At 32.2% G+C, this 17,095-nt stretch overlaps 1 protein-coding gene across 4 annotated transcripts in view; it reads right to left on the bottom strand.

Moving 5' to 3' along the window:
- LOC126855414 (uncharacterized) overlaps positions 1–15,589 on the bottom strand; it is a 143,397-nt gene extending 127,808 nt beyond the window's left edge. The window contains exons 1-2 of one of the 4 annotated variants that reach the window (XM_050603042.1): positions 13,712–15,589; positions 12,738–13,534 (exon numbers count right to left, since the gene is read on the bottom strand). In XM_050603042.1, coding sequence (XP_050458999.1) covers positions 12,738–12,781 — 44 coding nt within the window. In that variant the 5' untranslated portion in view covers positions 12,782–13,534; positions 13,712–15,589. Of the gene's footprint in view, positions 1–12,737 lie in introns of all 4 variants that reach the window. The other 3 variants (XM_050603058.1, XM_050603051.1, XM_050603067.1) reach the window with 3 other exon arrangements.
- Positions 15,590–17,095: the final 1,506 nt, after the last annotated feature.

The raw sequence follows: 17,095 nt of genomic DNA, 5'->3' as shown, positions 1-17,095 counted from the left end.
GAATGACTGTAATATAATCAGAATATTTCAGAGTAATTTAATTAATTAATAAATTTCAAAATATATTTATCTTTGTGTATTATTAATTGTACATAATTATAGATATTAATAAATTTTTAATATTTTCGATTAACAGATCTTTTTTTTACTATGTTTTTTTGTTTTTTTATTAAAATTTGAACTATTTTTCCTATATTCAATCTATTAATCAATATTAATAAATGCTGGCAATAATAAAAACATGCAAAAGCTAAAAAAATTACAAATCTCAAAATTTTCTCACAGAAATACATATTCGATACGCGAAAAACATCTTATAAAAAAGCTCATGCTCGCTGACTCGTAACAATTAAAAATACACTCGATATGATACAAATAAACACAGCGCAAATCATGGCAAACATAATGCATTGCGATTTTGATATGAATCTGTATCCTGCTTTCCGTGTAAAATAACGTATACGTATAACTGACACGAATCAAATGTGTCAGAGGTTAAAAATCAAAACAATTTTCAAACACATCTTCTGAGAGTGTACAAGAGATATATGTACTATTAAAGGACCTTGAATTAATATTCTATTTATTTTTGTAACATTATACTGCCGCAGTCGGTGTCAGGTGTTTCAAACTTTGTGATATTGCTTCAACGTTATTTCTAAATAATCAGACAAAGTACACGCTCGGCACGGACTTCTGCAACGGATATATCTTGATTAGAAAAAGGAGTTTATCTAGATTCATTTATTGTTTGATTTACTCTGTAAGTATTTTATCGTTCTACTGTATACTCTTTCTAATCTTTTAAAGAGTTATGTCAAAAATGTACAATATAATACAAACATTTTGAAATTTTTGTGTTTTATGTATTTTGTACATAATTTGAAAAAAGAAAACATGTTCTATCTAGTTTTTATAAATACAATCATATATATCAATAGATTTGACTAATGTAAGGCAAAAATCTCGGTCATATAATCTTCATTTTATAATATTGCAATCATTTAATTATGCAACATCCCGTATGTGTTTCTATATTAATTTTTTTCGTAGGTTATTTTAATGGCTACTAGGAAAGAAATTCTAGACTATCTACATAAAAGGGATAATATCGAAATAACAGTAAATGGAATTTTAAATAATATTATACCTATAGATATCATAAAAAATGACAAAAGTGCAAAAAATGATATGATAGAATGGACAGTAGACGTTGTACGAGAAAAAGAGGAATATACGAGAAACAAACAATTATACGAGCGAGCAATGAGGGAGTATAATAAAAACTTTAATTCGACAAAGGTAGATGATCTTATAAGAAACTACGGACTTGAGCGTGATGTTTTCAACCACGAAAGATATAAATATCATACATCTGGAGAGCCTTATGTATACACTAGGGTTATACGAAGAGAAGGCTTTACATATGCACAGGAAGAATTAATATGGCAACATTTAAAATCGGTGATAGATATAAATTTATCTTGCCCTTGCAGAACTTGCATTTTGTTAGAGGCGTCAAAATATGCTTACATACGTGCCAAAGAATGGGAGGTAAAATTGCATGAAGATTGGGATTTACATGGAAGGGCACCAATGAGATGGGTACGAAGGTTCGAAATGAGACACCGCAACGAAATTTCTAGCTTCTGCAGTAAACTATGTCAAAATAGCTGTAGTATGAATGTAGTTGAATAATAAACAACTATTGTCGATGTTTGATGGAAAAATTATTGTCGGATTATCAAATGGTTCTAAAACATTCTATAGCTAACAAATTTTAATTTATTTCGATACTGCATTGTGATAGCATAACAAACGTACATTTATTTTTTTATTTTAAGATTTAGAATTACGATTTAATGAACAGATATGAATAAGAAATAAGATTTTAAAAAAGAAATAGCTCCTATTCTCTTATAAATAACGAGTTTTTAAGATATTTGTAAGATGCATTTTTATCAACGGAAAGAAAAAAATGTCGAGAAATATTATTGTAATTTACGAACACGAATGAACTTTTATATACGATTAAATGCTACTAAATTTATTATATTCTTTGAGTATAAAAATCAATCATATATATTGTTTATACAAAAGATTTTTACCTAGTAAATATAGCAAAATCATGTCACTTTAATTAAATCTTAAGTTTAATTATTTTAATGTATACGTGTTAATTTTTATTATTTAAAATCACAAAAAAATATTGTAATAAAAAAACGAGAAAAAAAATGAAATATTCTTAATTTAAATAATAATTTTTAATTTTTAAACCGCAATAGACGAATAACTGCAATGTAGCCATAATATTTAAGAGTAAATTTAATTAATTTCAAAATATGTTCTTCTTTGTATTATTAATTATAAATATATTAATAAATTTTTAATATTTTCAATTAACAGATCTTTATCTTTTTATATCATGTTTTTTGTTACGTAAAAATTTGAACAATTTTTCCCATATTCAATCCAATGATCAATCTTAATAAATATACACAATAATAAATACGTATACAAAAAAAAAGTTATATATATCAAACTTTTATCAAAAATTAGAAATACAATGAGTATATTATGACATTCGATACTCATCCTTGTGGATTATGAAATCTAATTTAAAAACTTAATTATTCTTTTATATTTATTTTTTAGATCGTGCTGTTGTAAGTTTCGAGTATTCTATTCACTTGAGAATGGCTCCTTTCTTCTTCCGCTTAGCAATTCGGCGTAGAATTATTTCGCATACATCGTATGCGTATATCGCTTTTATGCAAGTCCGAAGCGATAATGTAGCGCGATATAAAGTTGCGCGGATCGCAACGTCATGTATTTGAACGATCAAAGTCAGGTACATCGTTATGGTTCGCTGAGTTGTATTCCGAGTGACAGGAGTATTAGCTAATGGAAGTGTATAAATATTATTTTTAAATTTTTTTCCTGCAAGAAGAAGAAAAGAGTTCGAGTTCCTTCTCCAAGGATTTATCTGATTGAATTTTTAAACTCTACACTCTGTGATAGAAATGGCAAATAAAAGATGTAACTAAGAGTTTCGATTAGAGTAGTTGTCGGATATACGTATACACATACGTATGTTATAATTTAAAAGTGATATAATTAAAAAATGTTTAATTTTTTTTAAATCAGTCGTTTCGTGATACTATATTGTAGTCATTGTTGCTTCAAAATACCGCAATATAAATCAAATAATCACGAATGTAAATCGCAATAATGATGAGATTTAAATTATTCAAAAAATAATTTGTCACGTAAAGTAATTATCGATCGCAAATGGCACCGTCACGGGTTTTAATTCCATTGCAACGTATATGTGATGAGAGTGGCGATAAATTATACACTCATCAATGTCGTTGACTGCATCGAATAAAGTTTGTAGCCTTCATATTTTTTTCATATTTTCTAAATATATAATGCGATACTTCAATGCTTTGTACATATAATCAAGGGTGGACAAAAATAAAAATTTTTATTATTTTGAATTTAATCAAAGAAATCTGGAAAATATATTTAAAAAAATATATAAAATTTAATTTTTATATACGCGGTATAATAAATTGTTGTAAAATAACGATTTTTCTCGAAGCTCTTCTATAATATTAAAACATTAATTTAAGAAATATTTATATGATATTTTGGCAGTAATTACAAATACACATTACATACACACACACTATACATAATAATATATTATCTTTTGGGGAAGATAAATGTCTTTATTTCATAATCTAAAAAATTTTCTCAATTTTTAAAATACCTTGGCAAAATTGTTTATAAGATAATCTTAAATTTTTCGAATTTTGTCAGAGAGATGCGCTCGTCAAAGATAAAATTGATATCCCCGGATTCGAAAGAGCGTTAAATCGTCGCAACGATCGCGACACCACATAACGTTTTGTTGTTATGCAGTTCAACGAGTATGTCAAGGCTGATCTGGCAATCGAATCACCAATAGACCCATACAAGCATATCGCCATATCGTCACGCATATGTATAAAGTCTCCCTTAACAAAATCCGCCTGCTTGCGTCATTGCAACTCACTCAGGTCGCGTCCCATTCAGGGATGCAATGTAAACAAGACATATCGTAAAAATCGCATACTCTTCTTAGGCTTCAACTACAAGAGTGGATCAATTTGATCATTTTTTTATTTATTTATTTTTTTTTATTTTAACGAGTTATTTTGAAAAAAAATTGCAAAACTCTCCAGAATATATATATTTCTTCCGAAATAATCTTACATGATCTTTTTACTTGCATATATTTATTTGCATCAGATAACTTTAAAATGATTATAGCTTCATCTACTACAAATATCTTTAATACTAAAAATTGAATTATATCATATGTTCTGTATTTCAAACATATAATTACGCCGCTGCTTTCTGCATTGTTTTATTCCGAAATACGAGTCGAAATGTATCAGCATTGGTATATACGCATCGTTGCATGCACAGAGTTATGAAGCGTACAAGGCGAGCCGGAACTATCGAACGATCGATTGTTTTACGGCATTGTGGCATAGAACGACCGACAAGATCGAGTATGCATACCCGGATGTATCATAACGCACAAGTTCGCTCTCCAGGAAAATACTCTGTGTGCACACATTATATTTAATTAAACATCGACAATTAAATCGATAATGTTTTATTCTTGGGGGAAAAAAAATCTAGATATAAAATGCATCCAATTCATAAGACTATATCAAGAGAAACAACAAATTTTAATATTAATTATAATATTACTTAATAAAAAATTTAAGTTTGATGTAAAATTGAGCAAAAACTAGGTTTTAAAGGAAAATGAATAAATATTTCAATTAATAATATATTATATAGCTGTATATGTTTATGTTTGTTTCTCCAAAATTTTCGTCCTTACTCGGAATAACATGAGTCGAAAATAGTTCATGTGAATTAGCTTCTCTCTTTAAATTCTTCAAAGCCGCACTCAATTTTTCACTTCTATTTTGTCTGCGCGCGACCATCTCTCCCGCATTTTCTACTCGACGAAGCACCGAATCTCGTCGTACTGTTCATTATTCATCAGTGCCCTTGGGGAAAAATAAAGAAATATCGTTCCATGTCCAGGTCCAAGATAAATTTTCGAGAAATGAGATTTTAATAGATCTAAAATTCGTTCAATATTAAATTACATAGCTTTGTCAGTATATGCTAAAAAAAAAAAAACAAATGTTATGCATATAATAATTATAAAACAAATTTTTATAATTCACTTTTTTATGTACGCAGAAATAATATTTTACATTTACATTTTAATTTTAAATTTAAATATAATTTTCATATTTAAAGATTTACACGAGCAAAACGACGTAAAATTATCAACTAAAAATTATTAATCTCTTTAGTCTTTTAAATTCAAATTTACTTCTTGAATTTAGTTTTTAAATTTGAAAAAGCGTTCTCACTCTTTTGTAACTCATTTGTGTCATCAATCGAGAAAGAGTTTCTGCGCGCGAAGAAAAAAAAAAAGAATAGCAGCAGCATTTAAAATTCAAACGTCAAGTTATTTTTTTGCTCCTTTCAGTCCGGCCTTTATATATATAGACAAACATTTTCGTGTAGCAATGAAGCTCGCGTCACCCTTGTACGAGACGTGCGCGAGAAAGATAAACGGATAAAGAAGCTTGTCATTTGGCAATACAATCGTGTTTAAACGTTCCGCGATAACGTCGAAAGATTTCGTGCGAACACGGAACTCGTACGTGAGTTTTTTGCCAACAGGTATTCCATCGAAAAGTACATGAGTCATCCGTGAGTCAGGTACTAATTCGTCCATGGACAAACGTTAAGACTGCATGCGACTTTAAATGCGATGTGTGAAAACAATGTTATCGCACGAGCGCGCGTGTTTTCTACCCTACATCCTGCTGATATTGCCGAGTTCGAAGTCTGGCTCGATAAACAATGGCATTTCTTCTTTTATTTGAACTTAATATGTACGATCAATACATTTGTCATTTGTGTGAGATAATGTTTCTTTGCGCAGGTAATAAAAACGAGCCAATATGTCCAAGCAAGATAAAGTCGCTTCAATCAATTGTTTGTTACATTTTTTAATTCTGATAACGTAATCGTCATGATGTAGTAAGTTGCCGCAGCAATTTCGTAATAATTAAAAAAAATTTAGCATACCGTCATTCGCTTTCGATCATTATTATTTATTGTGTTCATGTAGAAACACACAGTACAAAAATTTTCTAAAAATTTCTATTCCTTTTTTGTAATAACAAATCGTTTTATTAATTTACACTTCAATTTTTCTTATTGTAAATTCAAATTGTGAATAATTAAAAATAAAAAGTTTTACGTGAATGCAATAAAGTAACAACATTTTATAATTTAATTAAATTCAATTACAAAAACATTACTTTTTTAATTATCAAAATATTAAATGTTAGAAATTTGCAACAAAGGACGATATTATTAAGAAAAAATTAGTTCCTAAATTCAATATTAAAAATTTATCAAAAATTAAAAACAGAATGTATTGTGTATGATATTATATTTATTATATATTCGTTAAATTAACTTTGTTTATGCAACATTGTTCGATTTTAGTTCTGTTCGTTATAGTTTTGAATTTATCATTAATCTGAGAGTCACATCTGTAATTATTTATAGAACTCAAAGAGATACCTACAATTTATGCTCATCGTTTATTAAATTAATAAAGTTTTGCTCAATGCGGGGATTTCTGCATTGTACATTACTACTAATTTACTTAATCCGAGGAGATATCTGAAATGATATTATTGCCATTATATCCACGGATATAATTCCCTCGATAATAATCACAGAGCTTCAAAGTAATTATTAATAATAAAATTTTATTAAAAATAATAGATAAGCAATAAATGCTTTGTCCCAACTTTTTTTTCATTCTCTTAATTGAAAATTTTAATTTTAATTTTAATTTTAATTTAATTTAAGTTTAATTTAATTTTAATTTAAAAGAAATATTAAAACTATAAATATTTTAAAAATATAAATCAGATTCAATACTTTCAAAATTTAAATTCAGCCATATAGATAATGAAATATCGCTAATACTAATATTGAAAATTTCAGCTGCCCAAATAATTGTTACATTACTAGCATTTCATTCTCTTTACAAAGAATGGATAAGCCACAAAACTAAATACCACAAAGAGAGAATAGTGCGAGCTTTTCGAGTATAATCTCGACAACAATGATTACAATGATTACAGTTTTCTGTAATTAATTATATATAGTGTGTTCTCAGATCCCAGGATTCGACGAAAAATCTTTCTCGATCTTTCTGAGAAAACACAATGGCCAACTGATCTTAATTGAAATGTTTTAATTATATGGTTGCACACGCGAGCGCAAACGACAAAGAAGCAAAGAAGTTGCTGTTATAACGACTTCTAGAAGACTATTTTTTTTATGGAACGAGAAAAGAAAGTTATCGCGCAACGCGTTCTCTCTATATCTCGCAATCGATCCCACAATAGCCTGCCGATTCCCGCGTTAATTAGGGACAACCGCTTAATTATATATTATAGACGTTATCGTATCCTCTTCGTTAAAAGCATCGTGACAAGAGAGAACTATCTAATCTTATGCGAAGCGCGAAAAACGAAATTATATAGCCGAAAAAAGAGTATATCCTAAAAATTAATGTTCTTATTCAAATTAGCTGTAAAGTATTAGATAAGCATTTTAATTTACATTTTCATATTTATTAATTATTGAAATTATATTCAAATTATATTTAAATATATTTAAATTATACTTAAATAAATAATTATTTATATTATAGTAACTTAATTTGATTTTATATTTTTTGATTAATAATAAGAATTTTAATACAGATTTATTAAAAATTCAACTAAAATTGCTTTCTAAAATAAAGGTGTACAAAGAGAAGTTATGTAACCTATAATTATATGAAGCAAATTATATAAAATAATTGTCACGTATCTTTTCTAAGAAAAGAAAGTTAATATAGCGTGTTTATAAGCCTGTTATTATAGCCTGTTTGGAAAATATATTATCTAAATAAATATGTATCTTACAAAGTATGTATGTATTTAATTAATATTATACATGCGAATATCGCTGATTGCAAACTTCAAATTCAATTGTTTATATTTCCGATAATTGTGATCAACGAAGTTAATATTGGTTTATTAGCGCGATCAACATATTATTTTATTTGGTCCTACCACCTAATATAATTTTCATAATAAGTTTAAAGTCATATTAATATCAATAAATAAATTGACAATTGATTAATTGTTGCAATACATTAATATTAGTTAATCATAAATAGCCAAATGAAAAATAAATTCTCTCTACGTTAATCAATAACTTCGAAATAAACTCACATTTTTCACAAATGTTCTTCACGGAAGTAATGTCGAGTTTTCCGAAGTTGATTAATTTTCTTCAAAAAAAAAAAATCGAATCATGATAAAATTGTAATGGAAAAAGTATTCCGCAGAAGATACTCCATTATGCACGAGTGAAAATCCGCAGGAAAACTTTTTCGCGGCATAATTAAGATTTTTCATTTTTTTTCAACGACGTCTTTAGCTTTGTTGATTGCTTTCGTTGTGACGCTTGTCATTCTTATCCAACATTTTTCTTACCTTCTATTTTTCACTGTAATGAAGTCAATTTTGTCTTCGTATTAGCCATTAACATATGGTTTTTCAATTCAAAGTAAAACATTGATTGTTTTGCCCGCCGATTATTGTACTGTTTCTTTCTCTATTTTGAGAGACATATAAAATTCATATAAAAATTGAATATCATATAAAAAAATATTAAATTATTTTTGAAGAAAGATTTAAAAAATTATAATTATTTCTTATGTAATCTGATTATAATAATTTTTGCTTTTAATAAATGTAAAATATTGTAATTTTTTTTTCTACAAATTTCAAAGTTATATATTCTATATATGTACATATGTATATGTATATATGTGTATCATATATCAAATAATAAAAATACTATAAATAATATTTCTGATATTTTATGTCGTAAAATCCGCAAACATCATAATGCGCATTATGTTTTAAAACGCTAAACCTAAAATAAAAAAAGGATTAAAAATAAAACTAATAAAATATAGACATTAGAATTTTATTCACAAACCAATCTATTTATAAGCTTTGCTCGAAATATCAGCTGCGAGCAAATGTAGCGTTATGCAAGCATTATGAAAGAAACAATACAATGATCGGATTTATTTGATGCGTATACAAATTTTCCAATGATCCCGTAACTGATACAAATCCATGCAGCTTTTCCAATATTAACAATCGTCATAGTAAGAGTTTTTTTTTTTCTTTAGGTGAATCTTTTTTCGCTCTTTATCTCTCTCTCCCTTTTCCCTGTCTTTCTCTCTGTCCCGCGTATAAATAGATATTTACAAAAATATAGACAGAATTTTTTGACGGAAGAAAAGTATAGGGGTGACCGACTATCGTGCATGCGTGTATACACCGTCTTTCAGATTAGCATTTCAATTTGCCGTGCAGGTGTCCCGCGTGTTGCAGCCGTGAGTCAAACGAGAACAATCGAGCTGAGCCGAAGTCGGAGTCGAGTCGTCATCCGCCACCTGACATTTTCGATGCAAAGCCGCCGACAGCGAAGCGAGAAGCGTGACATTTACATACATACATGTTACTTACATACATATATGTATACCTGGCCCGCAGCGCGCGCGGCGTATGTCGTATCGTATATCTGGGAGAGACTTCACGGTCCAATAATCCACGATCGCTACTTTTCGGCTGAATCATATCTGGTGAATCTCGTCGACAGTTCGAATCAAATTCCGACAATAAATTTCGAAGTTTATATCGAGAGAATAGTTTTAAAAATTAAGATAAAAAAAAAGATTATGTTATGTTTCATTTATTACATAATTATATTTTATTACTGAATTTGACTAAATAAATAACTGAATAATGATTAAATGTGTAACTAAATAAATAAAAATTTTATGATATTATAATTTTTTTGATATTCGCGTGTTCTTTCTTTCGTTTTTTTTTAAATAAATATTTTACAAAATCCATTTATTAAATAATAAAAAAATAGTATTATTCTTAAACAAGAGTATTGATTCATATTTGATAAATATTTAAAAATCATACACTATCGTTCGATTCTCGTTAATTAATGCTAACATTTTTATATTGTACAACAAAATTCTCTTTCCCCTTTCTTACCGCTGAATTAAGCTTTCCACATGTACAATATCGAAAGGAAAAAAAGGTATTTGACATTATTTGTATTTTCACTTTGACTAATACAGAGATTCTCTCTCTTACAATTAGTGTTTGGAATCTAAACTTACAAGATTCGCATCCCTTTAATCTGCTTTGAATTTCATCGACGTTCAGTAATAGTCTTGAGACTGCAACAGCTGTTCGTTTAATAACAGTGCCGTAAATTATAAATAAACGGCTATCTTATACAAAAGTAATTATATTTTCGTTAAAAATATTGTTTATAAATCATATTATTTCATTTTTTTCAGCCTTTTGTCACGTATCAAAAAAGTATATTATTTTTTAAATATCGGTATTAACAGTGTTTTAATTCATTTCTAATGAATTCTAGAATCCCACGATATGCTTCTGACAATTAATATTTGAATAAACAAAAAACAACAATGAAAAAATCTTGGTGATAATTTTTAATTCTAACATGGAATTTTTTTTCAAATTTTCATAGATTAAAATTTTTTCCGAAATTTGTCATTTTTTTTTTAATTTGAATAGTACTTGTAAAATTTTATCTTTATCATAAAATAGTAGATTTAATTATAAAATTAAATAAATATAAAATAAAATAATTACAAATTTATCATCAATTTTTATGAATAATCAAAATTTTAACAATAAAATCGAAATTGTAAAAATGGAATACTGATTTCGTGAAAATCTTAAGTATTCAATTTTGAAGTGATTCAGTCAGAATGACGGTGTCAGTTTTTCCGAAAGCAAAATGTCAGATCTTTTAAAACTCACATGCATTAAGAATTTAAATATTTCCACCTCATATTTGGTAATAGCAGTCAAATATATAAGTCAATGTCTAAACATTATCAAAAAATAAGTACCTTTTTAATATAATTAGTGTAAAATATGTCTAATCTTTATATAACATATCTAATTTCTTATGTAACATATTATATTATATAATTAATGTATAATATATGCAACTATTAAGATACTCGATTTATTCTCTAGAAATTTTTAATTTTCTTCGTGAATATTTATGAATAGAAAGCTATAATTTCTATACTCATAAATATAAATGTAATATTATTTTCTTCATTAATTTCTAATCTTTTATTTTAATTACACACCTGTTTTTTTACCATGTTACGATCAAATATATCACGATTTCCTCGCAAAAGATGCAAAATTATTATTGTTGGCATGAAATTAGCCTGCATTCTTGATTGCCACCAATATTTATCTCATAAACGATCGACGTTTATATCTCTCAACGTCATCGTCATATAAAGAGGAATGAGCGAAATGATCGACAGTGAGATATATGACGAAATAAACGTCCAGAATATAAAAGTGATCGAAAGCAGCCAAGGATGTTTCGATCGTTTTAAATGCTTAACTTAAATTAACTGCGCAATGAGAAAAAGAAAGAGGCAGAGAGAAAGAGAAAAAGAGAAAGAGAGAGAGAGAGAGAGAGAGAGAGACAGAGAAAAAGAGAAAGAGAGAGAGAGAAAGAGAGAGAAGTTTTGCATATGGTAACAAAAAGTAAATGCACATAGGCGTCGCAAATCGTTAACGAGTGTTATACTATAACTATATAGCAGTACGTAATTACATTGATTGGCGGCCAATTACTGCGACGTGACTACTTTACTTTTAACGAAAATAAATAATTATCAAAATGAAGCTCTCTCTTGAAGCGCCATTCCTTATTATATTCCCTATCACACGCCTATAAGATTGGCAGGCATGCAACATTGGTTGCAAATCATCTTGAATTTGTTAATTATCAGTGCCGTCTTTCCTAGTTAAGCTCCAAGTCATGTGTATGATAAGCATCGAAAGCGAATTCCAAAGTTGACGGAGCATAACACGAGAGAGGCGTCGCTAATCCCATGATAAATTATTCAACATTGTTAATTAGCGAGAAAATGTATATGTAAAAAAAGTCATTCTTCGATAGACTGGGCAAAAAATTGCTAAGAGTACCTCTCACCGTTTAAAACGTCGTATAAAATTTAAATGTCTATTCTTCAATCAAACTAAACGATAATTTTAGTTTCTTTGTTTATATAAATATATATTCCACACTTATATCCGTATTTATATATTTATCTTGAAGAAGGATGACTCCGAATGTCTTTTGCAACTTAAGAATTGCAAATTAAGAAAAAAAAAAGAAAAAAAAGAAAGAAAAAAAATAAGAGATAATGCGTTTTAATAAAAAATCAGCGCTTGTTTAATCGCGAGAGCGAAATTTAATTGCGAGTAGAAGAATCCTCTCGACATTTTCGTCGGCACGTGCGACTAATTATGACGGAACAACGGATCTTCATTAGGCATAGCTGCCAGGGTAGGTACTGTTATCACTAAATACATACGGTGCGATAAAAGAAAGCCCTTTCTTCGAACCCTTTATTCTCAGTATTTTCCAATATCTTTTCGTAGAGAGGAAGAGGTGAGACTCACCTTAAAGCTCGTTGTGTGGTCTTCATCTTCGATGAGCTCCTCATCTCTCGTTACGAATGGTGGATCTTCCTTCTCCGTTTGTCTCTTCGTCGCTTTCTCTCTCTTTCTCTGTCCTTCTCGTTCCACTCTCGGCTGCTATCCCACGGAGATTCGTCGCACCGTTGAAACGTACCGGGCTCCGATGATCGGCCGCGAAAGCAAAACACTAACAAGAGGTTTGCTGCGGTATCGCTAACGTATGTGTCCGAACGAAGCAGTTATACAGTTATTACTTCACTCGCGTAAAAAAAATCGTATCACGGTATTCTCGCACTTGAATCACGCGCGAAAATTGCGATATTAATTTCACATCGGCCGCGAAACACTAAAAATTACACGCCAAAAATTACACTCGCGACACGTCAATTTTTCTCACGATGGGAGATTTTATCTACTACATAGTTTAAGTTCCTCTTTGATATCCCGCTTTGTAGATTTTCCTCAACTATCACAATGTAATCACAAGATTTAATCAGGCGATTTGTTTGGATGCTCACGAAGATTGACGATGTATCATCATATGTCCTTGTATCATATTTCACCGAGATCCTTCCTTCCTTGTTGAAAGGAATGCGTGAGGCAGCTGGCGGATGATCGACGCCTTTACCAAGACATCGCGAGGTGCAAAAGAACGCCGCGAATTAGATCAGTGGGACTCGCGGGCGACCGAGAAACTTGGGTCGCGAGCGGCGAAAGGCCTCGCAAGCTGTCTTCCTCTATCTTTCTCCACCTTTTCTCATTCTCGTCGACGTCTGAATCTGCAAAAGTTTATATTTGCACCTTTTTATCTTTCTCGTCGCTCTATATCTATCTTTTTTTTTTTTTTTCGCAAATTGTTGCGTGAATAGGCGCTTATAGAACGTTCGTTATTTGTACTGTCTCTCTCTTTCTCGCTCTCTTTCTAAATTTTACATATTCTTAAAGTACAGTCTTACGTAATTTTATCTCTTGAATATCGCACGTCTCCGTTCCCGCTTTCGTCTTCAACTCTTCTCTAACCTCACTTTCTTCCGTCTCGGGTAGGATCTTTTTTTTTTTTAAAACGCGACGAGTTGAGATCGTCTTTCGCCCAGATTAACCAGCGACTTCTCCGATTCTCGCACGCTACGAACCGGCACGGAATCGCGCATCACTCGCATTCGCGGCCGCATTCGTTCGGTACGAACGCTGCGCGCGCGGCGAAGGAAGTGGACGAGATACGGGAATCGCGCGCCGACGCGAGCACCGCGTTCGAGACACGCAAACGGGAGACGGCACCGCTATCTGTTTCGATACGTTTCAACGATCGTCGAGCACCTCTTTCTTCGAATTCGAATTCCGATGACGTCCGGACACGCGCACACACACTGTCAATGTCGATGATTGCTGCAAATTTTCGAAAACGAAATTTTTTTATCCCTTACCGTAATCTTATCAGTTTCGTGTTTAATCGAGCGACGCGTTCACGAGATTGAGGGAGAATCCCTCCCTCGAAAGTCGCGAAGTCAGCGTTGATTGTAAACTGACACCTGTCAGTTGCGATCTATAAAAATTTCCGCGGGTGCTTTGAAAAAAAAAATTCAAATATGGCGGCGGATGTAAATAACTGTGTTCAATACGATGCTCTTACTCCCGGCGCATTCACAAATCTATCACCATCTGTTTTTGTCACGCGACGTCGATCCGATCGATGCAGATCCAAATCTCTCTACCGATCGTTCGGCCGCCAAAAATCCTCGCAAGTCGCGGAATCGCACAGGTGCGACGAGAAGGTGCTTGGTTGAGTAAAGAGGCGACCGCAAGCCTCCTCTACTCCGGCCGAGAGAGGAGTCCGACGCGAGTACGTACGCGAGGACTGGTTTCACGACGCTCCCCCGTGCCCGACCGGCCAGACTACTTCGGAGGCGATAGCGCGGGACGGCGAATGCCCGGACGGTTGGAGCGCGAGTGAGACGGAGACACTGCTCGCCGCGCAGCGAGGAGAGGAGAGCGGTGCTCGTGCGCGCGCGCGCACGCGCGCGGAGGAGAGCGCGCGGTGGGTCCCGTTCCACGGAAAGAGGCTTATTCCACCGTGCGCGAGGAAGTACTGTTACTTAGATGGGGCCCGGGGGGGACGACGCGACCCGCGCTGCATGTAATTTCGTGGGACAAGTAGCGACGCGCGCGCTTCTCTCGGACGAAAAAACCGATCCGACTCTTCTCTCTCTCTCTCTCTCTCTTTCTTTCTCTTTCTCTTTCACGAATCACTAAATATTAAATACGGGAATCGGGATTGTTTTCATCATCGATAAAACAATGCGGTAACGACGCCGAGCAACTTCGCATCATGTCTCCGTGTATGTGTGTGTGTCCCAAAAGTGAATTTCCCGGTTCCCGCCCGACTAGAGAAAACACGAGTGGCGAGGAAGGAGGGAGGAGGGAGGGGAGAAGGTAATGCGGCGCCACTGCGGTCTGTAAACAAACTTCGTCTCGCGCGCGGCGAATGTTTTGAGTATTCGGCGAATGGAATGTTTACCCTTGCGTGATCCAAGTAAGTACGTACGCACTCGTAACGGCTCTTGATTCACCCCACCTGTTTTAATTCCCGCATGTACACGTGCGGGTGGACGTTGTAGCTCTCGACCGGTGCTTGGTGTGCGCGCCGTCGCCTCTCTTTCCACAACGCGCTCTCGTTTCTCGCGTCGAGGAGGAAACGTTCACGCGTGTATGTTAATTTGTCCACAAATTTCTCTCTCTCTCTCTCTCTTTCTCTCCCCCACACTAGGGTGACCCGTCGCGGAGCACACGATTACGATACGAAACACGAAACGTACACACCGCTTGGCGGTCGCGGCTCGACTGAACGACCGACCGCCTCCGCGGCTCCGCGTCGTTCCCTCGTCGCACTCACTCTCGTAGCACGCGAGCCGGTATCCCTGTAACTTGTATATATCCGGAAAATCGAACGATAACGAGAGATTTCTCGGACACGCGCGAATTAAATAGCGCGCCCGTGAGCTCGCATATCGGAGGCAAATTTTATCTCGATTAAATCTTAAGAAAAATTTAAAAACTGCATTATACAGTGCAAAATTAAAACTATATTCGCATCTCATGTGAAAATGTCAAATGAAAGATACATACATGAAAATTGAGTTTATAATTCTTTTCTGAAACGGTTTGAAATGTCTCGATAAAAGTATATTATAGTTATTTCACTTATAGTGTGTTCTTTAAAAAAAAAATTTCGTTTAGGCTTACTTCTCGCAATTTCTGCCGATTTTCATTAGGTATAATACAGCGAGAGAGAGGGGTGCATGCGTGTGTACATACCTGCGCGTGTTCTCGCGTAAACAGTAAAGTAGGCTGTGCGCGAGAGCGTGAGGTGAGCGGGTGTAACCGGTTCCAACGCGATTTTTTCACGAAAAGTACTCGCGAAGCTTTATAAAATTGTACGTACCCTTTGTCGTAGTCGTCGTCGTTGGATATCGTTATGCACTCTTACGATCCGAACGAACGCGTTTTGACATTCGCGGGGATTTGAAGGATCCGGAAGAAGTGGCATTATTTCCCAATATTGGAAAAACGATGTAAATATCGCTCAAAAGATCGCAGCATTTTCTTTTTAAATTCGAAAACTGTCGAGTGTATAACAGTATCTAGTAAAAAAATAATAAATATTTTAGTATTATTGAATATTTCGTCATACACGATATTGAACAAATTGTAAAAGAGCACTAAAGAAAATTTTATAATGGAATTGTATGAGTTTCATGCACATACTATTTGCATAAAATATATTGATGCCCAGCAAAAGAGCTCACAACAATTTGTAATTTTTTAATAAAATAATGGGACAAAATATAAATAAATTATAGCAATAATTTATTTATATAATTAAAGAGAAAATTAATTTAGCGAAAATTTTTCTCGTTGGCGTATAAATTTTTCTTGCTAGTAATATTACGCTTTATTACAATTCATATTTGTAATATGTGAGAAGATAAAACAGTATTATTTATTAATCGCGTAATAAAATTGCTGATTGTAATTGTAAATTGAAAAATTAAATCGTAAATTTATGAAACAGTAATTTTTCATCAATTAATAATCAAATGTATATTTTTTTCAATTAATAATCAAATGTATATTTTTTTCTTACTATTATAAATTTATGAAAACTTGAATAAACTATTAGAATAAAATTTGTTATTTAATGCGATCAATATGAGTCGACTGATCGATTACTAAATCATATTATTCAATAAGATATAATTATATAATTTATTATGATTTTTGCTGAATCAATCGAATACAATAAATTTCTTTACCGAATACTATTGATAACGATGATTATTGGT

Source organism: Cataglyphis hispanica, chromosome 2, assembly GCF_021464435.1.
Source record: "Cataglyphis hispanica isolate Lineage 1 chromosome 2, ULB_Chis1_1.0, whole genome shotgun sequence".
Lineage (NCBI taxonomy): Eukaryota > Metazoa > Arthropoda > Insecta > Hymenoptera > Formicidae > Cataglyphis > Cataglyphis hispanica.
The sequence above is the reverse complement of the archived record's forward strand: the minus strand, read 5'-3'. Positions and strand labels throughout refer to the sequence as shown.